At 44.6% G+C, this 25,193-nt stretch overlaps 2 protein-coding genes across 15 annotated transcripts in view; one reads left to right on the top strand and one right to left on the bottom strand.

The window, feature by feature from the left end:
- Nrdc (nardilysin convertase) overlaps positions 1-9,984 on the top strand; it is a 63,071-nt gene extending 53,087 nt beyond the window's left edge. For both annotated transcript variants that reach the window (XM_021159242.2, XM_021159243.2), the window contains 11 exons: positions 2,107-2,234; positions 3,133-3,295; positions 4,757-4,788; positions 4,977-5,115; positions 6,977-7,024; positions 7,296-7,348; positions 7,701-7,784; positions 8,581-8,671; positions 8,865-8,981; positions 9,600-9,689; positions 9,768-9,984. In XM_021159242.2, coding sequence (XP_021014901.1) covers positions 2,107-2,234; positions 3,133-3,295; positions 4,757-4,788; positions 4,977-5,115; positions 6,977-7,024; positions 7,296-7,348; positions 7,701-7,784; positions 8,581-8,671; positions 8,865-8,981; positions 9,600-9,689; positions 9,768-9,962 — 1,140 coding nt within the window. In that variant the 3' untranslated portion in view covers positions 9,963-9,984. The remainder of the gene's footprint in view (positions 1-2,106; positions 2,235-3,132; positions 3,296-4,756; positions 4,789-4,976; positions 5,116-6,976; positions 7,025-7,295; positions 7,349-7,700; positions 7,785-8,580; positions 8,672-8,864; positions 8,982-9,599; positions 9,690-9,767) is intronic.
- Positions 9,985-10,894: 910 nt separating this feature from the next.
- The window catches only part of Osbpl9 (oxysterol binding protein like 9), a 142,837-nt gene continuing 128,538 nt past the window's right edge, over positions 10,895-25,193 (bottom strand). For all 13 annotated transcript variants that reach the window (XM_029476196.2, XM_021159244.2, XM_021159245.2 and 10 more), the window contains 12 exons: positions 21,855-21,967; positions 21,632-21,750; positions 20,809-20,894; positions 17,218-17,389; positions 15,764-15,848; positions 14,960-15,070; positions 14,681-14,744; positions 14,440-14,580; positions 13,388-13,466; positions 12,178-12,269; positions 11,279-11,414; positions 10,895-11,146 (listed from right to left, as the gene is read on the bottom strand). In XM_029476196.2, the coding sequence (XP_029332056.2) occupies positions 11,072-11,146; positions 11,279-11,414; positions 12,178-12,269; positions 13,388-13,466; positions 14,440-14,580; positions 14,681-14,744; positions 14,960-15,070; positions 15,764-15,848; positions 17,218-17,389; positions 20,809-20,894; positions 21,632-21,750; positions 21,855-21,967 (1,273 nt within the window). In that variant the 3' untranslated portion in view covers positions 10,895-11,071. The remainder of the gene's footprint in view (positions 11,147-11,278; positions 11,415-12,177; positions 12,270-13,387; positions 13,467-14,439; positions 14,581-14,680; positions 14,745-14,959; positions 15,071-15,763; positions 15,849-17,217; positions 17,390-20,808; positions 20,895-21,631; positions 21,751-21,854; positions 21,968-25,193) is intronic.

Here is a 25,193-nt window from a genome sequence, read left to right as displayed (position 1 = left end):
GCTGAGAGGCGAGGCCCCAGGCCCCTCCATCTGAGGATTGCTTCTAAAAAGAAAACTAGGCATGGGACAAATTTGTGATCAAGGAAAAACATTGATCAGATCCCAATGAAACCTCAGGTATGCTATGATAAAGCAAGGCGTTGTGAAACTGTGGCTTTGAACTTACAACGAAACACTGCTTTGAGCTAAATATCAACATCCTTCTGTAACTCCCCTTTGGTGTAACAATTTATTTGAGGTAATTTTATAAAGAACCTTTGTCTAAGAAGGTATAAAAAAGCCAGAGAGAAGGAATAAAGTGTGGCATCTGGGGCTCTGCCCCACCCACCCATCAAATGTATGTGTGTGTGTCTGACTGTACATATATGTGTGTATGTATGTATGAACACTTTGTGAAGTTGAGACAGGTGATCAGCCTCTACCAGTGTGTGTGTGTGTGTGTGTGTGTGTGTGTGTGTGCGCGTGTGCGCGCGTGTGTCTATGCATATTGCCTATGTAAAAGATTTTCTTTCTTGTATGACATTCTTTTCCTGGCTCTCAAGGAGTTAACAGACTCCAAGCCTCTCTAGCTGAGAGAAAAGAACAAAGACCCAGAGGAATCACTTGGTTACTGAATCACCCACTGTTAAACGGCAGGAGGCCAGTGGTTTCTGGCCTCAGAATAGCAAAGGGTTAAGAAAGATAAATATTACAAAATAAGCAACATTTTAGCCCTGGCAGAATTTAGTTTTCCCCTGAAAATCACAGTGCTGCCCTCATTGCTGTTTTCCAGCAAGAATTGGTTCTCAGGCAGGCTCCCAGCAGTGTGTGTGTGTGTGTGTGTGTGTGTGTGTGTGTACTACGTACATGCATGTGTGATTGCTGGCAGTGCATAGAAAACAAACAGCCTGTGTTGTGTTTTAGTTATATCTTGCTTCCATTTGCTGTCTCTCTGAAGCTCATGTCCGCATAGGCGTGGTTTGAGGCTATTGCTCACAAAAGAGCAATAGCAAATTTAAGGAAGATTATTATTATTTTTGGAACTGGATTCATATTTTAAGAATTCCACAGGAAAGAACCTGGAAGAATCCAACCCCGTGCTGGCAGAGTAACCCTGAAGAGCATAAGTCCCCTTTATACCCTTGCCTCTGTCTGCCCTGTGGAGGTACTGACTTTGGTCTACCTTCAAATGGAGCGTCAAGATTCAAACAGATTAAATCCCAGAATACGATAGATGTTGTTTGGGAAGTAAGTTTAGAAAATTGTTTAAAATTATAAACCTTAGAAAATTGATGCTCTTCATTTTGAGGCTTACCTCACCTTAATACTTAAACATAATACAGAATATATTTATAGAAAGCTAAAAACTAATTTACAGAGTATAGGTGCAAGCTTTCTAAAACAAGTTGAAAATTAAATGTAATGACATTGTAGAATAAATAATGTACCTTGGCTAAGTTACTGAAAGTTGGTCAATGTTAAGAGGCCAGCTACTTAATTGGCGGTTGATCCAGTGGCCGTTTCCCTTTTGAAGCAGGTGTTCCCCTCCAGAAATGGTGAGAAACAAGTGTGTGAGTTACATGTTGGGAAAAAACAATACAGTGCCTAGAAATAGGAAACAGTTTAAGTTCTAGCTAGAGAAAATGAAAAAGCTTCACATTTTGGGTTAAGACTTTTTTTTAAAGTTAGGGTCCCACTATGTAGCTCTGGGTGTCCTGGAACTCACGACGTAGACCACTGAGTAACAAACTGGCCTTCAACTCAGAAAGCTGCCCACCTTTTCTCCTGAGTGCTGGAATTAAAAGCACAATGTCCCACAATGCCTGATTTGGATAAGACAATTAAACATTTATTACTGCTTTCAAAATTTATGTGCAGTTATAGTATCCCTCCAGTTAAAGGCACATGTAGAGATAGTTTTTAAGAAAAATGATGAAAAATGAAGACACATTGCTTCAACTTTGAGCAGCTTCCTGGTTTGGCCTCTAGGGGTTGAGTCCTGAGCCCTTGCCTTGAGTCCTCTGCAATGCCTGTCCCCTCCCTGGCCCTGGTCCTGAGGAAAACATTTCCTCCCTCAGGCTTAGTATATTTCCATACTTTGTTGCTTAAAGTGCATTTTCCTTTTAGCTGCTCTTTCAGCTCATTATTGACTACCTGACTGAGTTCAGTTCCACACCCGCTGTCTTTACCATGATAACCGAGCAACTGAAGAAGACCTACTTCAACATCCTCATCAAGCCCGAGACTCTGGCCAAGTAGGTGTACAGGACGCGCTGTGTTTGGAGGGCACCTAGGGGGAGGTGTATGCATTGCTGAAGTAAATGTTCACGTGCCGGTGCCTCAGCCTTCCTGCTGAGAACTTAACTAAGCTTCAGAAGAGCACAGAGCGAGCAGAGCATAAGCGTCAGTGACATGGAGCCCAGCGTTAATCGCAGCTTACAAGGGCACATGTGTCTAATCAGACAAAGATGCCCTCGGGGCACTCGTCATCAGCCTGTAGAGAGCTTCCTGGGAAGGGCAGAAAGGCTCCTGTGAGTAGACACAGCCTTTTCTTTTCCATGTGGCTTTAAGCCCCTTCATGATTTCCTTGTTGGGTGTCTGTGGTCATCAAACAGCCTGACCTTAGACATAGACCCTGCTTTTGTTTTATAAGTGACAAAGAAATTGAATTACAGATACTAGGAACTCTAGAAGCCCAGTAGCCTTTAGGAAGGTGGTTTGGAGATGGACAGTGAGGTCAGTCTGAGAATGAACGAGGGCCATTACCCAGACTCACTATAGTTATAAAATAAGACACTGTAATTATAGACACTATAGCGTTAGCGTCTAGTAATACAAATTAGTGAAACTTCTAACAAAAATAGCAGTAATTTAAAATTTGTGGACAATTAGTTAAATTTGACTCACTTAGCAACTTATGTGGAGTATTTCCCTCTGTATCTGAGACAGAAAGGGTGTGCGGCACTGGTGAGTAAGCCCGGCTGGAACTCTGCCTGCCTGCAGTTCTTATTCCTGTTTCGGTTACTATGGTGATTTTCTTCAATTTAAGTTATGGTGGGAATCATCTGTCTTTGGAAACACTTCTATAGCATCTTGATGTAAAATTTTTAAGATACATTCTTACAACATTTTAAAAAAATGTCCTTTGTACAGAGATGTGCGGCTTTTAATTCTGGAATATTCCCGCTGGTCTATGATTGACAAGTACCAAGCTTTGATGGATGGCCTTTCCCTTGATTCTCTGCTAAACTTTGTCAAGGATTTTAAATCCCAACTCTTTGTTGAGGGCCTGGTCCAAGGGAATGTCACCAGCACGGTGAGTGGGTGTTCTCACGATAGATGGGCGGGGCCTATCAGTGCGCTTTTTGATCTGAAATCATATTCTTCTTCCCTAAATGTTTTGGTGGGTCAGCACTGCCAGCTGGTAGGAGTTTCCAACCCAGTGCTGGGCAGCTTGCTTCTGCTGAAGAAGACTGTTTACAATTGAGTGACGGGTTTGTTGTTAATTTGGTTTTGGTTAAATTTTCTTAAGAGCATATGTGGGAACTGTAATGTAGAGACAAAGTACATACACGCACAGCCAGCCCGTGTGCCAAGCTTGGCCAAGCTAAGAATGAAGTGTGGCTCCATGGTTTTTTGAGTTATCTAAAGAAGAAAGAGTGACAGAAATAGAAGAAGGGGCCTGTGGGGCTGGAAGGGAGAAAGAAGAAAGTTGTTTAATGAGTATAGAGTTCTGATTTTACAAGACAGATTTTTATTTTTAAACTATGTCTCACAAGTGTGACTTTTATTTTTTTATTTTTTTTTTAAAGATTTATTTATTTATTATATGTAAGTACACTGTAGCTGTCTTCAGACATTCCAGAAGAGGGCGCCAGATCTCGTTACGGATGGTTGTGAGCCACCATGTGGTTGCTGGGATTTGAACTCTGGACCTTTGGAAGAGCAGTCGGGTGCTCTTACCCACTGAGCCATCTCTCCAGCCCCCAAGTGTGACTTTTATACATTAAATTTTTGTACACTTTAAAAACTGGCAAAATGATAAGCTGTGTTATATGAAAGTAATGTGATAAATGAAAAGAAGTGCTTAGGAGACAACTAGGAGGAAGACATCCAGACCCTGGGTGACTGGGTACGGCACGGAGGGGAAGGGGGATCTGCGCTGGAGTGGCCTTTGTTAGAATATAAAAACGGTCACACTTAAACTGTGTCGTTCGTTTTCCCCTTTCTTTCCGGGGAGAATAGAATTACAAAACCAGTCTTGGTTTCTGTTCTACCAAAAGAAAGACCTTCAGAGTCTCAATATCAAGAAAAGTAGGACTAGCAAGCTGTGTCAGACCCAGTGCGAGGACCAGGAGGGACTTTGGACTGAGGACATAGTGAAATAGCCACAGAAGAAACGACTCAGAGTTGAGCTGCCTTCGCTCATTATCTTATGTGCAGAACAGAAGGGACGTAGGAAGCCCCAGGGCTGTTCTGTTACTTATCTGTCCAGGCTGTGTCAGCTGGCCCAGACTTCCAAATTATAGCACTGTCCATAGCATGGCCTAGCTAAACTAATGTGAAACTGGAAACTTAAAAACTGTGAGCATGCTAGGCAGAGAGGGTATTTGATAATAGGCAGCTTGAGACAGTATTTGATAAACAGAACTGGCTTGATAAATGCTGGTCCAGCATTTAGGTGATAGACTCTCTGCTTTCTTAGTGCTGCAAGGAATTAGAGAATTGCAATGACCAAGTTCTGAGGTATATATTTGCTTCTCTTTTTATCTTTTAGGAATCGATGGATTTCCTAAAATATGTTGTTGAGTAAGTATTGGTTTGGCTTTTCTCTTTGAGGTTTACGTGCCCTTCCCAGAAAGAAGCATTAAGCTGTAGCTCAGCTAATTGTTACTTAGCTCATTTCAGACCTTCCCAGGGAGCTGAGGCCTGAGTTCATCAGTTGGGGTTGGGGAGAGCACAAGGGCTGCCTCTGCCTCACGCTGACTGTTCTGCAGCAAGCTGAACTTCGTGCCCCTGGAGCGGGAGATGCCTGTGCAGTTCCAGGTGGTGGAGCTGCCGAGCAGCCACCACCTATGCAAAGTCAGAGCTCTGAATAAAGGGGATGCCAACTCTGAAGTCACTGTGTACTACCAGGTGAGCTTGCCTCACACACTAAAGTGAGATGGACATTTCTATGTTTTCCCCTAACTGAGCCCAGGCAGTAAGAAGATATTTGTTAAAGGACAACTTGGAAAGAAATGAAAGTAAACCTAGCTAAGGAATCAGCAGAGAACCGCCAGAATGACTTCCAAATGAGAAAAATGATCGCCTGCGTTTAGTGGGATGGTAAATCCAAGGCAGAGTTCTTTATTCTTTGGGACTCAGATCTCCACTTCTATGTGTTCTTTCCACAGTAGGGGAGGAGGTCTGTAAACAAGTGCTTTTCAGCAGCCCTCAAGCAGCTCAGAGTCTGCTTTAGTCTTTGGTTGATTCCACTCAATTCTTATTTGTGAACAGCCTTTCTAAACCTGTCCTGTCCAGTTGGTGGTCTAGCCTTTGGATAACATGGCTTTGTTTACTCTTTTTGACTTTTTATTGTGTTGCTGATCTTGGGTCTGAGTACCACCCCTCTCCCCTTTATTCTCTGTGTGTGTCTGTCTGTCTGTGGAAGTCAAAAGTCAACCTTCAGTATCATTCTTCAGTGCCATCCATCCCCCTACTCCATCCTTTTTGTGTAACAACAACAAAAAAATTGAGACAAGGCTGGTGGCCAGTGAGCCCAAGGGTTACAAGTATGAGCCACTATACCAAAATTCTTTTTTTTTTTTTTTTCAAGACAGGGTTTCTCTGTGTAGCCCTGACTGTCCTGGAACTCACTCTGTAGATCAGGCTGGCCTGGAACTCAGAAATCCGCCTGCCCCTGCCTCCCGAGTGCTGGGATTAAAGGCGTGCGCCACCACCGCCCGGCCCAAATGTCTTTTTTAAAAAACCTTTATTTTTATTAGTGTTTTGTCTGCATGTATGTCTGTATACCACATGTATGCCTGGTACCTGCAGAGGCTAGAAAAGGGTGCTGGATCCTTGGAACTGGCGTTACAGATGTTTGTGAGCTACCATTTGGGTGCTGAGAATTAAATCCAGCAGCACCCCCAGCATTTCTTACATGTGGCTTCTGGATTAAACTCGGCTCCTTGTGCTTGTAAGGCAGGCACTTGACCGTCTGAGCTGTCTGCCCAGCCCTTCTCTTCTCCCAGTCCTGTCTGAACAAATTCATCACCAAAGGATGCCATGGTCATTTCATACAAACTCCTTCCTGTAGGAAACTGTTTGCCTCCACAGAACACACGTGGCTGGTTATGTGGTAGCTCTTAAAGGGAGAGAGGACGTCTTGGTGCTTGGTAGTCGAGGTGCTAGGAGGTGCATGGTCTGTCCTCTTCCTCTGGACTCTGTCAGAGAAGCAAGCACTTGCTTTGTACCTACATGTTTAAGAAACAGATTCAGGCCGGGCGTGGTGGCGCACGCCTTTAATCCCAGCACTCGGGAGGCAGAGGCAGGCGGATTTCTGAGTTCGAGGCCAGCCTGGTCTACAAAGTGAGTTCCAGGACAGCCAGGGCTATACAGAGAAACCCTGTCTCGAAAGACCAAAAAAAAAAAAAAAAAAAAAAAAAAAAGAAACAGATTCAGAGCCTCCACAATTACTGACCATTTCTTGCTGTCCTCCGTAGGGCCCTGAACTACAGGTATTTGATTTTACAATGTATCCTGAGACTTGTAGGCAGGAGCTGTTAAGTTAGGTGTTGTTGGTGTCACCCATGTCTATCTAGAAGTCTACACTAGTGCCAATAATACAGGTGTTCCAACAGAATTCCTACTCTCAGGTTCTCCGACTTTTGGAAAGGTAGATGATAAACAGGCATGTGGAGGCAAGAAGATAGGGCATGAAATCCAAGAAAGTAGTGGCCAAGATGGCTAAACCCTGGAAGCCATTGCTTGTCTGATCTCACTTTCCCTACAGTCAGGTACGAGGAGTCTGAGAGAATATACTCTTATGGAGCTGCTTGTGGTAAGTACCAAGGTGGGGTTCAGGAGTTCCTGATCTACCATGAGGCCAAGCATCATGCCTGAGGGGTGTGGTCCTGTGGTAGTCAGAAACTTGTAATTGGTAGGTCAGGTGGCTATTTAGTCTCATCCAATGAGCAGTCAGGGACCTGGACCTTTAGGAGGAAGACTTATAGGGGAGGCTGGGTTTTGGAAGTATATAGAACACTTTGGGGTAAAAAAATTAAGGTTTCTCTTCTGAGCTTTGGGCTGATGGAAAGTATGGTGAATTACAGATGCACATGGAAGAGCCCTGCTTTGACTTCCTTCGCACCAAGCAGACCCTTGGGTAAGTGCTGGCAAGAACACTGAGAGCTGGGGCTCCCTGTGCAGGTGGCTTGCCAGTCTCCGTTGGCCCTCCCATATCTCACAGGGCCTGTGTCAACACTTCTGCAGTGCGTGTGTTGGATAATGATGTTTTCAGTTTGTTCAGACTTCTGCATGAGCCAGAAGTTAGCCTGTTCCCAGTTCAGCAACAGGTGGTACCTCCATTTCAGCCTGTCGAAAGCAGCTGCATGCAAGCTTATGTTCCATTTGGGACTTCCAAAAAACCAGAAGCCCTTCACTCCCATGTTCAGTGCCTCCCTGGACAGGAATCAGGTCGCCACATGAACTCCTGTAACTTCTCTGTCTGGCTTTAGGTACCATGTCTACCCAACCTGTAGGAACACATCTGGGATTCTAGGATTTTCTGTAACTGTTGGGACTCAGGCAACCAAATACAAGTAAGAGAGTAAATGGGTCCACCCCTGTTCTTCTAGACAGTGGTGGGAGGGTGGGGGTACTACAGGTGCTTCCCTGAATTATGTACAACTGTGGCCCATCATGGTTTCCTTTGTGCAGTTGGAAGGGTGGGTGGATAATGGATAGCCCACCTAGGATTAATCAGTCTTTACTGGTCCCATAGGGCATGGCTCAAATCTTACAGGCTACTCTGCAGGGATTACCAATATTTGATCAGGGAAACTAGTGAAAAAGGATGCTGAACTGATGATCATGTAGTTCCTCACTGAATGCACGTATCACATAAAGCCAGGCATGAGAGCATTGTTTTGTAATCCCAGCGGTTGGGATGTAGTCAAGAAGATAAGGGAGTCAAGGCCAGCCCGGGCTACATGACTGGCTTAAGCCTCAAAACGACCAGATGACTCAGTAGTTAGGAGTGCTTGTTCTTATAGAGGCCTAGGGCTGGATTTCTATCACCCACATGGCAGATCACAACTGTGTGTACTTCCAAGTCTAAGAAACCCAATGCCTTTTTCTAAACTCTGTGGTCACCAGACAGACATGTGAGCAAAATACACACAAATCTTAAAACAAACACAGACCCTCTAACTGAGGTGTAAGGCCTTCAGAGTTTTAAGTGTGGCGTGGCCCAGCTGGCTGTCATTGCATCACACCCATTGGGTACTAGGGTTGCAGGGACAGTTCTTCTTTGCTCTCCTGGCTCAGGGTAGAAAACTTTCAATCTTTATGCCGAGGGAGGCTGAATTCCTTTGGCTTCTACCCAAATTGTTTCAGCTCTGAAACTGTTGACAAGAAGATAGAGGAATTTCTTTCCAGCTTTGAGGAGAAGATTGAGAACCTCACAGAAGATGCATTCAATACTCAGGTGACTATTGCCCGGTCTTTGTAAGCCTTCAGGATACCAGAGTCAGTCACTACCATGCTTGCACAATGGCTAGGGTATTCACATCCCAGTGCCCCTAAACACCCCCAACACACGTGTACACACACTGGCATGTCTATCCCAAGCTGTGGGTTCTGAATTGGTGTGATGTCATGGCTGAACATGTTTTTGACAGGTCACAGCACTGATCAAGTTGAAAGAGTGTGAGGACACCCACCTTGGGGAGGAGGTGGACAGGAACTGGAATGAAGTGGTGACACAGCAGTATCTCTTTGACCGCCTTGCCCATGAGGTAATGGTTTCTTAGACCAAGAAGGCTTTGATTGTACTTTTAACTCTAAGGTACAAACGTGGAGGAAAAACCTAGGCCGTGTGTCCTGGTTTGTCTTGTTTTCTGAGTCACTGTGGTCTCTCCCTGGGTAGTAGCTATAAGATGCTAACATTTACCTCTGCATGCATCAGTCTCGGCCAGAGCAGCTCCACTCTGAGATGACTCATGAGCTCTGCTGAAGAACAGAGAGCTCACATTCCTATGAGTTTCTCTAGGTATTTTGGCATCTTCTTGCTGAAATCTAAAGTCAGCCCATCACAAAAGCACCGTGGTCTTCTCGTGCAGGCAACCAATGTGCACTGCACATCCCTCCCATTCTGTGAGGTGTCGTCCCAGTTACCTGATTCAACAGGGTATGAAGTGACCCTGTGACATGCCATGCTAGACTGGCTTTCCGGCTCCAGCTGTGCTGCTCAGCTGTAATCACATCTTTGCTAATATAGACAGTTGTGAGGCCTGTCACTAAGGGTAGGGGCAGGCTGAGACAAGCCAAGTGAGATAACTAGACTCTGGGGATGGGAGGGTGGACTTCTGCCTGTGATGATGCTCTCACACCTGTGTGCTCTCTTCCTCATCAAGATTGAAGCCCTGAAGTCTTTCTCAAAGTCAGACCTGGTCAGCTGGTTCAAGGCTCACAGAGGACCTGCAAGTAAAATGCTCAGCGTTCATGTGAGTATGGCCAACCATTTGGAGTCCTGCTCACATCCAGCTGGCAAATTTCTCACCCGCATCTTTGGCTTCTTTCAGGTTGTTGGATATGGGAAGTATGAACTGGAAGAGGATGGTGCCCCTTTTGGTGAGGATTCAAATTCTCGTGAAGGGATGCAGCTAACCTACCTGCCACCCTCTCCTCTCCTGGCAGAATCCACCACCCCCATTACTGACATCAGGGCCTTCACAGCAACACTCAGCCTCTTCCCCTACCATAAAATAGTCAAATAAACTGCAGTCTCATTGGCCTGAAGCAACGTGTATTTAAAGACGTGTGTGCATTTTATGGAGTTACACTACTGCCTTAGGGCTTCCATTGGATTTTTGATGGCAACCTAGGATTTGATTTACTTTTTATCTTTCCTCTACAAGATTAGCCCAGGATGGCAATGAGATAGTAGGCAGGTGTGACCCAAACACTTGTCAGCAACGTGGGGGCCCCTGGCCTGTGTCCTCTGAGGAGAACCCAGTTCTTGTGTGCCTATATGTAATTAATTTGTTATAGCACCAAACTGCCCTGGTTTTGTTTTTTAATGTACTTTAAAATAAACATAGTTCTGTATCTCCCTTCACATCAAGCCATCTGCCGTGGCTTTTTTGGGGGTGGGGTGGGGGAAGTGCAGTCCTCCAGCCCTGCGAGGCAGTAAGGCACTCCAGGACTAGCCGGAGGGCCTGAGTCGGGGAGCCTCAGAAAAGTCTGCAAGGTTAGGTATAAAACAATGAAAGAAGCATATTTTTTAAAAAGGTTGGAAAATTATTTTATGAAGCCTTAAGAAGCACTGCATATAATTATACTTCAGGTTTAGATACAATCTAATCATAGTTCAATTCTAAAATAAAGGTTATAGGTGAAACCATGAAATTTCCTACATTTTCATACATTGCACTAATTTTCTAAACTCTGAGGAAACAGTATTTACAGGTGGGTGTACTTGTGAAAAACTGTCAGCTGTTATGTATGCATGTGTATATCTAAAACTCAAGATTATATGAACTGGAGATAAAGATTTTATGCCCGAACAGCAGAACTAGGGGACAGGAAGCTGAGACCTGGAACTGTCTATAAATATTTTTCAAAGCATGGGATCTGGAAAAGGAAGAGATGTCATGTTTCGAAACCTGAAGTTTTTCTCAGGCCTGAAGTCAAAATTGTAACTGCCACAGAGGAGAAAAGGGAAGCGGTTTCCACTTTAATTGTTCATCTGTGTCGTCAAGTCCAGTATCCCTGAGATAGGAACCACTGCGTTAAGAAGGAAGTGACAGGCTCTCCTGAAGGAAGATCGATTGTTGCTTAATTACGCCTACTGCCCTGGTCACCAGGTGTGAACTCGGTTGTCAGCCTAATGCTTCACAGCACCAAGACGCTTCAGTAAAGGCTCATCGTAAACCCAGCATTCTCCATCTTCGTGAAAGAGCTACAAATGGAAGAGAGGGTTTGGTTAGGCAGTGCAGCTTTATTCCATGCCATGCCCATCCCACTGTTAAGCAGGAACCCAGGTCCCCCTCTGCATCCTTCACTGGCATGGACGAGCCGAAGCACGACTTACCCTCGTCTCCCACTGAATTTCCTTCTCCTTCCTTTCTCGGGCTTCTGCTCTTTGTCTTTCTTCAAGTCTGTGCTTTGCTTCCGTTGCTGCATCAATGTCTCTGATTTTTAAATTGAAAGTGACATCCTTCCAAAGGCTAGAATAAAGAGATGGAAGGAGCCCGTGAGCTGGAGGATGCAAGCCTGCCGCCACCTCTTTAAGCTGCTGGTGGTTCCAGAGCAGTAAAGAACATGGAAGCAGGCTCTCACAAGCCTGCTACAAATTGCCAACAAAGGAAGCATGAGGACAGCCGATGAGCTACCACCTTAGGAGTTAATAAGACTTAGGTGTCTACCTCTGCCTCTCTCTCTGGTTCTCTACACAACTCTAGGGAGTCAATTTATTTCTTGGGCTTGAGCGTCTTTGACTATAAATTAAAAGGGTTTGATGAGGAGATCTGAAAATTCTCATTTCAGAAAAAAATCTCGTTTAAGAATGTGATCTCTTGCCGGGCGTGGTGGCACACGCCTTTAGTCCCAGCACTCGGAAGGCAGAGGCAAGTGGATTTCTGAGTTCGAGGCCAGCCTGGTCTACAGAGTGAGTTCCAGGACAGCCAGGGCTATACAGAGAAACCCTGTCACAAAAAAAAAAAAAAAAAAAGAATGTGATCTCAAAAGGGTCAAGAGGTCAACTGTAGGGACTTAGAAGGCGTAAGACATTCTCAACTGTAGGGAAAGGGCATTGAGAAATCAGTAAATTAGCCTGTGGTTACAAAGCTCTTTAAGTTTGGGTACTGACAAGGGAGGCAGGCGCTGGAGTCCAGTCGGCACTGGTTTTTAATGCTGTCTCCCAGCCCCATGCACTGCATCTAGGCAAGCAAGAAGCATATGGCTGCTGCTGCTCTAGTTAGGGCTCCTTACCTGCGGGACTCATACTCATTCTGATCTTCCAGCTTCCTCACCTTTTTCTTGATTATAGGCAACTTCTTGGTGTCTACAAAGACAGTGTTTTCCTGGACAACAAGAGGCAGAATGACTCTTCATTATTAAGTTTTACTGCAGAGTCAACTTCTCAGGAGACTTAACACACAAATCCCAGTCTGTTCTGAATGCAATAGCAAACTTTTCTGTTCAGGGCCCCATCCTAAGTCTTGAGGTCTGAGCTCTGTTCAACAGAGAGACTCAGCACAGCCGTGTGTTCACTACATGCTTGAGATAGAATCTTTTGGAATTAGGCTACCTCTATTAAATACTAATGTTAAGTGGCCTCTGAAGAGAAGTTGTAAATCCTCTCTAAACTCCCAATTCACTGGCTTTCCCTGTTAATCCATATACCTGGCTTAATAGAAACACTGAGTAGATATAAAATCCAAGTTTCTTCATGGCAGGACAGTCCTATTTCTCTATCCCTAAGGCAAAGCCAGTCAAATTTTATTAATCATTAACCTGAGTGTATAAACACAAATTAGCATTTTATGTTGGTTAGTTTTTATGTCATCTGACATAGACTAGTGTCACCTGAGGAGGGAGCCCCAATTGAGAAAAATACCTACATCAGATCTAGCTGTAGAGCATTTTCTTATTTAGTGATTAGTGGGGGTGGGGCACACAAGCCCACTGTAGATAGAGCCATCCCTGGCAGGTGGTCCTGGTTCTTTAAGAAAGCAGGCTGAGCAAGCCGCTAAGTAGCAGCCCTCCATGGCCTCTGCCTCAGCTCCTGCCTCCAGGTTCTGCCCTGTGTGAGTTTCCAATGTCTCTGCCTTCTCTGACAAATTGTTACATGGAAGTGTGAGTGAAATAAACCCTTTCTTCCCTGAGTTGCTTTGGGTGTGGTGTTTATCACAGCAACCCTACCTAAGACACATTTCATCTTATAAATCTTGACAACAGACCAAAAATTTACCAGGCGACTGCTAAGCACTGCTCCAAATAGATTCTCAACTGTTTTGAGAACAGAGAAAAGTAAAGGCCATTTTGTTAGCTGTACTGTAGGAGAGTGAGTGGGGAAGGAGGAAGCTCACCCTGAAGAGATGCTAGCTGCTCCTGGTTAAAGTCCCAGACTAAGGGAACAAGCACCAAGGGTGAGCTGCTTACAGTGCGGCTTAGGCAAAAGACAAACCACAGGTCTTACCCCTGTTGCGTATTTTGCATACATGATACCATTCCATTCCCCTTCAATTGAGCAGAAGGATTTCTTGTCATTCGGAGAACTAAACAGAAAAGAAACAATTTTTATTAGTCTCAAGCTGGAAACTGTTCTACTCAAGCAAGTGTGGCCTGGTAAAAAGCAGCTGAGCAGATCCAAAACACCAAACGCATTTCACAGTAAGACACTGGCTTTCAGATCATTCCTCATTCAGGACAGGGTCTCCAGAGGATCTGGTATTTAGCAATGTACTGAACACTAGTACCATATAAAAGAATCCTTCTGTCTTCTATAAACTACGTCAAAGCTCAAGGATATGCTCCATCCAAACGTTTTTTAGGGAACAGGCCTAATCAGGTCTTCTTCCTTTTGACCACCTGCTAGTCCATCACTGTCTTGTACAGAGCAGCCGAGTCACAGTGTGCACTGGGCCCAGTCGGAATGGAACAGCAAACTTCTCTTCAGGGCCCCATACTGCTCACTCCCCCCTCCCCCCCTTTTTTTTTTGGTTTAGCAGCTGACTCAGATTAAATCATTTTGGAAAACTGATTAGCCAACCAGTCAAGCATTACTCCCTGGGACAGTTTCAGGGCAGAGAAAACGTCACAGGGCTTAACAGGACAGACTCCTTTTGCAGGCAGTTTCTGAATCCACAAACTCCGGTTACACAGCTACCTCCCAGGCTCTGTCCTACCTATCCACATGAGATACTGTTTTTCCTTAGCAAAGGAATAGGAAAATGAGGGGCTTTGTGAAGGTCTGCAGATGCTCTATTAGAGGTCACAAAGCCTCTTTTCAGGATGAGCTCATGGTTCAACCTGCCAAGAAGACTGGAGTGCATGGTGCAGCAGAGCCCACCTACCACCCTTGAGGGTTCTGGGCCCAGCATGCAGGTCTCCTTTGACAAGAGTGTTTAGGAAGAAACTGACTCCTAAGATGGAGACCCACACAGTTGATGGTTAGTTCCCAACAGACGTTCAAAAGAGTTAAGTACTACAGAAAAGTGGAATACTGCGGCAGAAAAACAAAATACCTACAAAATCTCTGCAGTAATTCTGTGCTTCTTGCCCCCATAGAAAGGCTTAGTGTGGAAGACGATGTTTGCGCTGTAACCCGTTTTGGAGCAGTTGATATTGCATTCTCCTCCTAATTCCACCCAGGGCACTGTCAGGATAGACCTACAAGATCAAAGGTTCTCAGGTGAGACTGGCAGTTAGGAAAGAAAGGCAAGGCTTAAGAACACCGCGGCTGCAGCTGATGGGAAAATCATCTACTTGCCTTCCATAGCCATTGGGGAACGTGAGAATGTAGTGCTCATCGTACTCCAGACACGAGACACAGCCTGGGAAGGAAGAGCAGCCTGTTAGGGCAGCGGCCCACTAGCTGTTGGTGGGTATGGAGCCCCATGCACTTTAGGTGATATAGTTTATACTCCACCCAGTCCCCCTCCAAATTCCTAAGTCTACATGTAATTATGACACCCAGCCTGACTTTCAGGGAACATTTTTTTCCTTGAGTGTCCTGTACATGTTAGAATCCACACTATCACACACTTACCCTGACCTATGTTGTGTACCCCAATTGACATCCCAAGGAATTTTGATTTAGTCCAGATATGAGCATTGAATTGTATCTTCTTGTTAAAACACTCAGCATAAAAGGCTGAAACTGAAAAGAAAGCGTTTTCTTAGTCACTCACATTCAATAGAAGATCCTTCTCACAGAAAAGAGCCTCAAATCATGTCAGGTGTGTATGCTTTTACCTTCCTTCCAAAGCAAGCAGAGAGAGCCAGTGGGCAGGAGGCTGGGGCAACTCCCGCAGGTTTAAGACGTGAAAGGCCACCTGTCCTGTTCTGCAAGGATGCTCATGTGCCCCTCCCCTCAATATGGGCCCCTCCAATATCTACTCCTTTTTTTTTCTTTCTTGACAAGGTTTCTCTATTATATAGCTCTGGTTGTCCTGGCACTCCCTATGTAGATCACACTGGCCTCAAACTCCCAGAGATCCCCCTGCCTCTGCCTCCCAAGTGCTGAGAGTAAAGTTGTGCCTGCCTGGCTCTGTATTTCCACTCTTACTGTACACTGAACAAAATGTTGAGGATATGTATTCTCTCAACCATGTCTGGAATACACTGTGCAAAAACTACAAATTACAACTTGGTCTCCAAGTTGCCATGGGTAAGATGACAAGTGTTAGTTCCCCACCCCTCATTCTATGGAATCAGTGATGCTGAGTCCCTGTGATTAGTCTCCAGTTCAGGTAACAGGAAGGACAGCACTCAAGTGACAAGTCATCTGACCTGCCTGCCGTGCACTGGCTGACCGTTTAAGACTAAAGGTTGTAGAGAACCTGTAACTTACTGGGCGGATGATGGGAAACTTGCTCAGCCACAAATGTTACACTGTTCTTAGAAACCCAGGGAACCGGCCCTTCTGAAACGAGCTCCTGGAAGCAATTGTAACATCAATTTTAAAACTTTTTAGATAAAACATGACGATGCAGAATCTTATCAGCAGCATCTCTTGTCTCTCCTGGACACACACACATTTCCATTACAGCACTTAACAGCTGCCTGTTAGGGACTTGTAGTTTCCCTGACTACACTAAAATTCTTGAAGGCTTCATGTACCTAACGTGAGCCAGGCCTGGCACAGCTGTCCTTGTGTGCACTGAACGTTGCACCTCTGTTTTCAGTAAGGGCTACATATTAATGTGTTTCTTGGAAATAAGGACACAGGAGTCACATTTTCCACAAGATTATTATGGGCCAGGCCCGATGGACTGGGGACATTTCCATTTTTATGCCTAGAAGCTGCATAGGTCTATTCTTTGTTGTTGGTCTGGGTCAGCAAAACAACTCTAAGTAGAGCCCCAGACCAGGGAGATGGTTCATCAGGTAGGCACTTGCCACTGGAAACCTGATCCATCCCGAACACTCATGTAAAAATGGAGAGAGTCCACCACATCTGCCATGCATCCTCCCCGCACCAATAAACAGACACGTAACCATGTGACTGTCCTCTGATACAACCTCGTCCTAAGCATCCAAGTATACTAAACCCTCTCCAGCAGACTTCTCTAGCAGGGGCCATCTTGGAGTTTTACTCTAAAAGCCCCATTCACACGGCCAACAGTCTCAGTTCATCCTGGCTTATCCTTGCTTTGCCAGTCAAGGAGCTGCTGAGGCACAGGCACAAGGACACATTTCTCACTGCCTTCTCTCCACTACTCACCCATCTACTCTATCTCGCAAAGGTAGCTGGAAACAGAAGATTTTTCTAGTGTAATAACTCTTTAAGCATTCTGAGTCTAAATTTCATTTTTATAAAAATCATTACAATGAAAAATCAAATAAAAATTGAAATGAAAACTGATCTTTTCTCAAAGCAAAACTAAGACCCCAAACAAGCCGCAAATGTATCATTATGGTGTACAAGGCTGTCACAATCTGACTTAATGCCCATCCCAAGTCAGGCTGCTTCTCTTTCACCCTCCCACTGCTTACAGAAACCGCTCACCAACAATATTCTCTGCGCAGTGAACATCTGAGATCACTGCCTTCATTTTTATTGGATCCTGATAAAGTGAATCTTTATTTCACAGTATGAAATAATTGAAAATCATGACACCAGAAGGCCCAGCTGGTAAAGTTGTCTGATGCCAAGTCTAGGACCCGAGGCCTCTCCCATGACTAACACAGAACTGCCTCCTGCACTGTCCTCTGACCACACGTTTATGGCACATACTCATCCACAAAGATAAAGACACACATACAGACAGACACACACACACAGAGGGAGTGGGGGACACTCACTGCGTTCTCTTCAGTATCATTCGGCAACGTCCAGTGACACTGAAAGATCTCACCCAAAATAGGATTGTACGGCTTTTTGGCCACCGATCCTCTCCTTCCTGCATGGAAGGCCGAGAGGTACCATTTCACAACCTGAACCATTCGATCCCTGGGATCCTTCTGATCACTAATGCTGGAAGAGACAAGGACAAACGTGATGTTCCACTTTTTGGCAGGACACACACTGAATGATCTACCTAGAGCCACATGGACCAGTGGATACCAGTTGGATACCAATTCCAGTTTGACCCTAAGGCACAACACATATAACTAATGCATTCCCCTCAGTGTTTGGTTAGAAGACTCTAGCAGATGTTTATATCCACTTAGCTATACAGCATCTCCCTTCATCCCCAGTTCCCCCTGTATGCTACATGCCCTCCTGAGGTAAATACTGCTGCTAGTTTCTGGGGCCACATTTTTGCTTGGATTGTACCAGGACTTTATGCAAGTCAAGTGTGCTGCTTCACTGACAGACTTTCTACATCCCAAACTGCCAACCAATAATCTAATCATTGCTTGGTTTTGAGAGGTTTTAGTCTGTGGCCATATTGGCTTCGAGTTTGATTCTCCTGTCTAGGTCTTTTGAGTCTGGGATTATAGGTGGCTTATTGCCACCACATCCCGCTAATTTAATTCTTTTATGGCCAAAAACCATAATAATAATTATTTTTAATTTGTTCAGACATTCTATAGGCTGGCTTTCTTTGTAAACTTTATTATTTTATGTATTGGTGGTTTGGTTGCGTTTATGTCTGTGCACCATACGCATGCCTGGTGCCAGTGGAGGCCAGAAGAGGGTGCTGGATCCGCTGGAACTGGACTGAGGTGACTGATGTCTGGGTTCTGGGAACCAAACCTAGGTCTTCTGGAAGAACAGCCAGTATTCTCAACCACAGAGCTCTCTCCAGCCCTTACTGATTTCCTGGGATGGCTCTCCAGTAGCTCTGGAGGGACTGGCTGACTCTCTTCTCCTTGTGGTTATTCTTGTTTGTTTGGTATGGGGTCCTGGCAATCATGTGAGGGCTTCACACAGGCTAGGGGATCACCTTACTACTGGGCTATACTCCAGGCCTGCTGTATGTAGCTGGAAGCTGTGTGTGTGAATGTGTACACACATACATATATATACATATATACAAAAAGAAAATGAATTTATCAAGAAAAAATAATATATACACATACATACTATATATATGTGTGTGTGTGTGTATATAATTTTTTTTCTTTATTCTTTTATTCTTTTTTTGGTTTTTCGAGACAGGGTTTCTCTGTGTAGCCCTGGCTGTCCTGGAACTCACTCTGTAGACCAGGCTGGCCTCGAACTCAGAAATCCGCCTGCCTCTGCCTCCCAAGTGCTGGGATTAAAGGCATGTGCCACCACGCCTGGCTCTTTTATTCTTTTATCATTACAAATTGTCTCTGGTTATGTATCTTGTTTGTTTTGAGATAGGGTCTCATTCTTTAGCCCAGGCTGGCTTGGTGCTTTTGCTGGTTGGTCACTAACTTACAGCAATGATCTTGCCTCTACCTCCCAAATGCTGGGGCTACAGGACATTTATCTTCTTTGTTCCTCTGATACTAAAACAGCTACAGCAACTTTGCTGTGCTCAGTACTTCCCATGGTGTGCTGGCTTGACTAAGGAGGCCCTAACAGGCTCGTATGCACGAAAGCTCAGTCCCCAGTCATAACTGTTCAGAAGAATTAGGAGTGCGTCCTTGTTGGAGGAGGTATGTGACTGGGGACGGGCTTGGAACTTTCGAAAGCAAGCATTAGGCCCAGTCTCTGTCTCTGTCTCTGCCTGCAGATTAGGATGTAAAGCTCTTAGCTGCTTCTCCAGTGTAACAACTGTCTGCTGCCACTACACTCCCTACCATGATAATAATAATGGGCTAACCCTCGGAAACTGTAAGCAAGCACCCAATTAAATGATTTAAAAGACTTGCCTTGGTCATGGTGTCCCTTCACTGCAACAGAACAGAGACTAAGTCATAAGGTAATTTCCCCCCTTTTTGAGGTGTGTGTGTGTGTGTGTAAGATAAATGTGTGTGGTGCATACAGACAGGTGTGCAGATATGTGAGCCTAAGAGAAGTCTTACAGGCCAGAGGAGGATGTTAGGTGCCCTCTATTACTCTCTGCCTCATCCTTGAGATAACATCTGTAAGTAGACCTGGATACAGGCTGGCAGCCAGCAAGCCCGGACAACTCCCTTCTCTGTTCCCACAGCACAAGGCACATGTGAGCATGCCCTGCTTTGTGTGGGTGCTTGAGCCCGCGTAGCAAGCACTCTTACGCACTAAGCGAACTCCTCAGCCCTCGAGTGCTGTAGTGTCATTTTAGTTGTTATTGTTCACAATACTAGAGATCAAAAAAGCAAGGATCTCACACTTGTAGGGTACTCACGCTACCACCAAGCAACATCTTCAATCACGGCCTTTTAGTTTTAAGCAAGCACTATCCAAATGGCATAATGATACATTTTGCTTTTTATTTTTTTTAATCTACTTCAACTGCTGTCTCCTCTGACAGAGGATGTGTTTGTCCTACCGGCACACCTACCAGTTAACTGGGATTGTCTTCGACCTGTCCCCTTTGTCCTTGACTCATTATTTACTTATTCTTCCTCTTTGGCGTTAATCATGCATTTCTAGTGCTCCGTTTTATCTGTTTATTCATGTTTTAGTTGTACTCTTAAATTCTAAAGTGGTTCTTATGAGGAAAACAGACTTTAAAGTTCCATAAATGAAAGCTACTGTCATGATGCATTTGATACCCCTGACAGCACTGCCAATGGACTCAGCTATCAATTATATATCAGATTTATCACTGCCATAGATGTTTAACATTTCTGCACTTTAAGAACTGGTTACAAATAAATAAAAAACCCTACTTTATCAAAAAAAAAAAAAAAAAAAGAACTGGTTACATGGTTCTCTTACGTGTCACTTGGCTCTCTCCCCCACCCCGCCCCTTCTCTTGTTAGCTAGTATGTCCCTCTACTACGAAACCTCAGTGATGTGTAGCTGGCCTCAGGAAGCTTTGATTCTCCCACACAAAGGATGTAGTCAGAGAACTAAGAAAGTCTGCCTGCTGCCAGTCAAGAGCAACGAGCCCTTATCAGCCTCTCTCTGCTATGATTTCTTTCCCCGTGGGAGCAGCTCGGACTACAGGCTTTACATTATTACATCACAGCTCACGATTCAGTCTTTAACTGGACTTTCAAACTCCTCCTCTCTTCAGGTTGTAACAAGTACCCGCCAAATGACAGGTGCTTTAGAAAGGCTTGCTGAGCAATTACGTGAATTTCCAGTAGGTTCATAGCCTTGCCCTTTGAAATCCTAGTTGCCTGCCCATTAACAGACTTTAAAGTTCTGTAGGTGACTCCCTTGATGGCCTGCTAACCCCTTGGCCACATAAGCAGCAGCCCTCAGAAGATTTAACTACCCACACCCTGAGAGGACACAGAGGGGTCCAGTTGTGCTACCTGCACAGAAAGCTAACGAGCAGCAGCATCTTTAAAGATTACAACCCACTATGCTCAGTCAGTTACCTCACGAACAGGTCTGGATGTGCGAAAAAGTCTGCGTACATTTCTAACAGAGATCTTCTCTCGAGAATAAATGTTGGAAGAACTACCTGTAAAACAGATGTTTGCCTCCTGAGAATCAGACTGCATGAGACCCAGACTCTGCACTGAAAGCCCTCATCCATCCCATCACACCCACCACAGGCCCCAGTTACACTTTACAGAACCACTTCCCAAGATGTCCCAGATCAGAATGCCTGCCCAGCAGATGTGGAACTTAGAGGGGCTCTGAATGCTTCCACGTTCCTCTGCACAAACCTCTGCTGTTCCTGTGACACCAGCACTTATAGCTTAGATGAAATATGACAAATATCACACAAGACATTGGTGCTCTGTTTGAGGAACTAGGAAGAAGGCAGAGCTAAGAAACAATTTATCAAGTTGCTTCTTAGAGGACAGGAGTCACCAGTCCCCTCCCCTAGATTGAAACACAAAACCCGAGTGTGACAGATACTGGCCTAAATTAGTATGGATCCTATCAGACTTCAGTTTTAATTTTAAAGAGGTATGGTCATGCTGGAGAGCATGAATTTAAATATGGTGAGGCTGGCAAGGATTTCTCACTGACTGCCAATCAGCTCTATTCTTAATCCATACAGCCTACCTGAGGTAATCAATCTCTGAGCACTGCCTTTTGCTCATCCACAGAAATGCTCAGTTCACTCATCTCCATGCACACTACACACGAGATAAGCAAAACACACACGGGACCACGCCGCTCATCTGTGAGCGCTCACCCACCCACTCAGCCCACGCATGCCTGGAGCGAATGCACGTTGGCTCTTACCTTTGTGAGGTCCATCCCCAGCCTGACTTGTGATAAGAGGTGCATGATAACGCTCTTGTGCTCCTCCACTGACCCCGCCTCCCCATCATCATCTCTGTCGTCATGTGAGTCAAAAAGATCTGCAACAGAATGGCTCAGCTTAGACTGGCTTTGGGTTGAGTGGAGGTGCCCTGCCAGGACTGCCAACATTTCTAAGAAAACCAAGTTCTCAGAGGCTCCTCACCAGCATCGCTTGTGCCATTGGACATGGAGGAATTCAGAGACTCTGTGGTATCTGGGCGTTTTAAGCTATTTCCGGAGCTGCTGTGTGTCAAGACTGAGGCAGATCCAGAAGAACTGAATAATAAAAAAAAGAATAAATAGTGAAACAGGTCAGCTTTTTTTTTTTTTTTTTTTAGCAAAAGAGAGCAACGTGGAAGGCAGATGTTGATGCACAGTTCATTGAAATCAGTACACAGAGAGATGGCAGAAGCAGCCAGGCTCCTATGAGCAGCTACCTGCACTCATTCCATACCGAACCTGCGCTCTGTGCACAGGACGAGCCCAGCTGAAGGCAGTGATGGAGGCAGGGAGATCTCTGCCTCTGCATCCAAATCTGAAACCTGAGTTCACTTCCTCACTTCTCTGTGCACATGGAGGTGAGCCAGTCACTGGCAATTTCCTCAAAACGAGAAACAGTTCAAGCTCGGGGCTGTGGGTCACACCTACGACCTTCAGCTTTTGGGATGCTGAGGCAAGAGAATTGTTTTGAGTTTGAGGCCAGCCTGAACTATAAGAGTGTGACTCTGCAAAAATCAAAACAGCAACATAATCCATTGTAAGTCTTGGGTTCCTGTCTTTATTTTCTAAGATCCTTGAGCAAAGTCCACAGAGGGTTAATACTTTTTCTCAATATTTAATACATGAATTTGAAATAACATTTTAAAGCATTTTTTTATAAATATGTTTATATCAATTTACTGGCATAAAACTGTCTCAGCAGGTTATGGCAAGGAGTTGACTTTATGAATAGGTTTAAGAAGGTCTAAAAAGAGCCTTCTTTAAAAATTATCAGTATCTACCTAAAAACTCATATATAAATTAAATAACCAACTGGGCATGCTGGCACAGACCTTTAATCCCTACACTTGGGAGGCAGAGGCAAGCCATTCTCTGTGAGTTTAGGCCAGTTGAGTGTACATTGAGAATTCCAGGCCACCTAGGGCTATATAATAAGACTTTGTCTCAAAAAAAAAAAAATTGTAAGGACAAGCAATTATGTAAAGTATAAAAACATCAACCAAAATTCTCAGACACTTAAAATGCTACACAACACCGTCTTTTCACTTATCTTTGTGAACAATGTACACTATGGACTCTAGTTAAACAGTTTACTGTTGTCATTTTTCAATCTGTAAGAACCTTAACTATTTCCCAGCAGAAATGCTCAGCGGTGCACGGTGCTCACACTCCTGCCCTGCAGCACACAGCCTCCCACCAATGCCCAGCACCAGAGCAGCAGACAGATCCAACCGCTGCTTCTATAGATGACCCAGAGCACTCGGTTCAGGCTTCACCCACTGTTAAACACCTAAGTATGTGAGACACGTGAACAATGGCATGTGCAGACGACTTTCACCACCTAAAAATCTCCTGGGCTCTGCTGAAATTACTATATTAAAAATTAAGATTAGAGTATGCATGTATCCTACATTAAAAATAGTTGCCTAGGTGACCTTGTTTCAATTATTTTGCAAAAAATCCTTAGGTAATTAGTCACGTACTGCTTCTTGGCTAATTTAGCATTAATATGTATCAGAAGGGGCTATAACGCATATCTCACTAATTTTAAGAAGCAATGGAATGAATGAAAGACCCAGGTAAGAAATGAAATTATTTTTACATGAAAGAAGTGTATGAGAATTCTTGTCACAATATTTGGTTCTTTGGCATATCATCAAAATACAGTCAATCTTTTAAGCCAACTCAACTTTATACCAGATTTATACCAAATTAATCTTTAAACCCCAACTGCTATAAAACAGATTTATTCTGATAGAATTCCAAAGGCCTGTGGTGCCTTTTCTTTTTACCAATGGTTGCAGAAGACTAGTTATGGCACGTTAGACGCTTAGTTTCAAGGTGGAAACAAACCGAAGCATGGGACCAACTTCCAGCCATTCCACAGAGCAAAGAATGAGGTCATGAACTTTGCTTGTACATCCAAGCTCATAAGGAAATTAGTATAACTTATGGAGCATTTACAATAACCTGCCCAGAGAAGCATGAACATTCTGAGAACACAGAGATGCACAAAACAGCAATGAAGGTCTGATGGTCCCTAAAGGCAGAGCGGAGGCGTGATTTGAATCAGGCACCTCTAGCACAAGTTCTTTCCAACATGCACTCTCTTCTGATGTACAGACAGGGAACCACATTGGCCAGTTATATGGTCTATGTGTTCCCAAGGAGCTGGGTAACAATAACGAAAGGCATAGGCTCTGGGACACTCTTCCATCTGAGATACACAGAGAAACACATAAGGACAAGAATTTGACCTCAGGCAGTAGCCAGTGACAGGTGTCACAACTCAAAGCCCAAATGACAGGCAACAAGGACCATGAATACCCTACTCAAACAGGGCCAGGCTAGGAGACAATGTGCAGTGCTAGCCTACATACCCAGTTTGAGAGTATTTAAGGCCACATTACGAACAAACAGAAAGAAAGTACATAAAAACAAAAAAAGCAAAGAACCCAGGTTGGCCCAAAGTATCTATCTTCTTCATGAGTTTCAGACCCATGCTGAGGATATCCAAGGAGAGCATAAGACGCAGGGAAGAAGCCGGGCGTGGTGGCGCACACCTTTAAGCCCAGCACTCGGGAGGCAGAGGCAGGCGGATTTCTGAGTTCGAGGCCAGCCTGGTCTACAAAGTGAGTTCCAGGACAGCCAGGGCTACACAGAGAAACCCTGTCTCGGAAAAAAAAAGAGAGAGAGAGAGAGAGAGAGAAAGGGAAAATGTAAAAACAGTAAACATGAACATATTTAAAGGAGGGGAGGGATTAGAATAGACAAAGAGCAAGAGGAGGAGGAGAGCCCACCATGTAAAACCAACTCCTCTGCTCATCCCGCCCCTTCCTCCTGACTCCCGCCCCAGCTGGAATTTATCCCACATATGAGTTACTTTTACTCAACTTAAAAGCTGATTTTCCTCACTAACATGAACTTCAGGAGCCAACAATGGGTTTCCTGTGAATCACTACAGCAGATGAACGCCAGTTCTTCTTTCATGTGCACACTTAAGAGAACAAAAATAAAGTCCTACCTACACCACCTCTCTATCTTTCTCTCTCACTCCTCCTCCTCCTCCTTTTTTTAACCCTTTTTCTTTTTGGCTTTCCAAGACAGGATTTCTCTACGTAGCCCTAGCTGTCCTAGAACTTTGTGGACCAGGCTGGCCTTGAACTCACAGAGATCTGCCTGCCTCTGCCTCTTGAGTGCTGAGATTAAAGACATGTGCCACCACTACCTGGCACTACATACATTTCTTACTGAAAGAACGAACTTTTAATGCCTAAGGCTT

The sequence above is a fragment of the Mus caroli genome, unplaced genomic scaffold (genome assembly GCF_978045245.1).
Source record: "Mus caroli unplaced genomic scaffold, Mus_caroli_1 scaffold_6, whole genome shotgun sequence".
Taxonomy (NCBI): domain Eukaryota; kingdom Metazoa; phylum Chordata; class Mammalia; order Rodentia; family Muridae; genus Mus; species Mus caroli.
The sequence above is the reverse complement of the archived record's forward strand: the minus strand, read 5'-3'. Positions and strand labels throughout refer to the sequence as shown.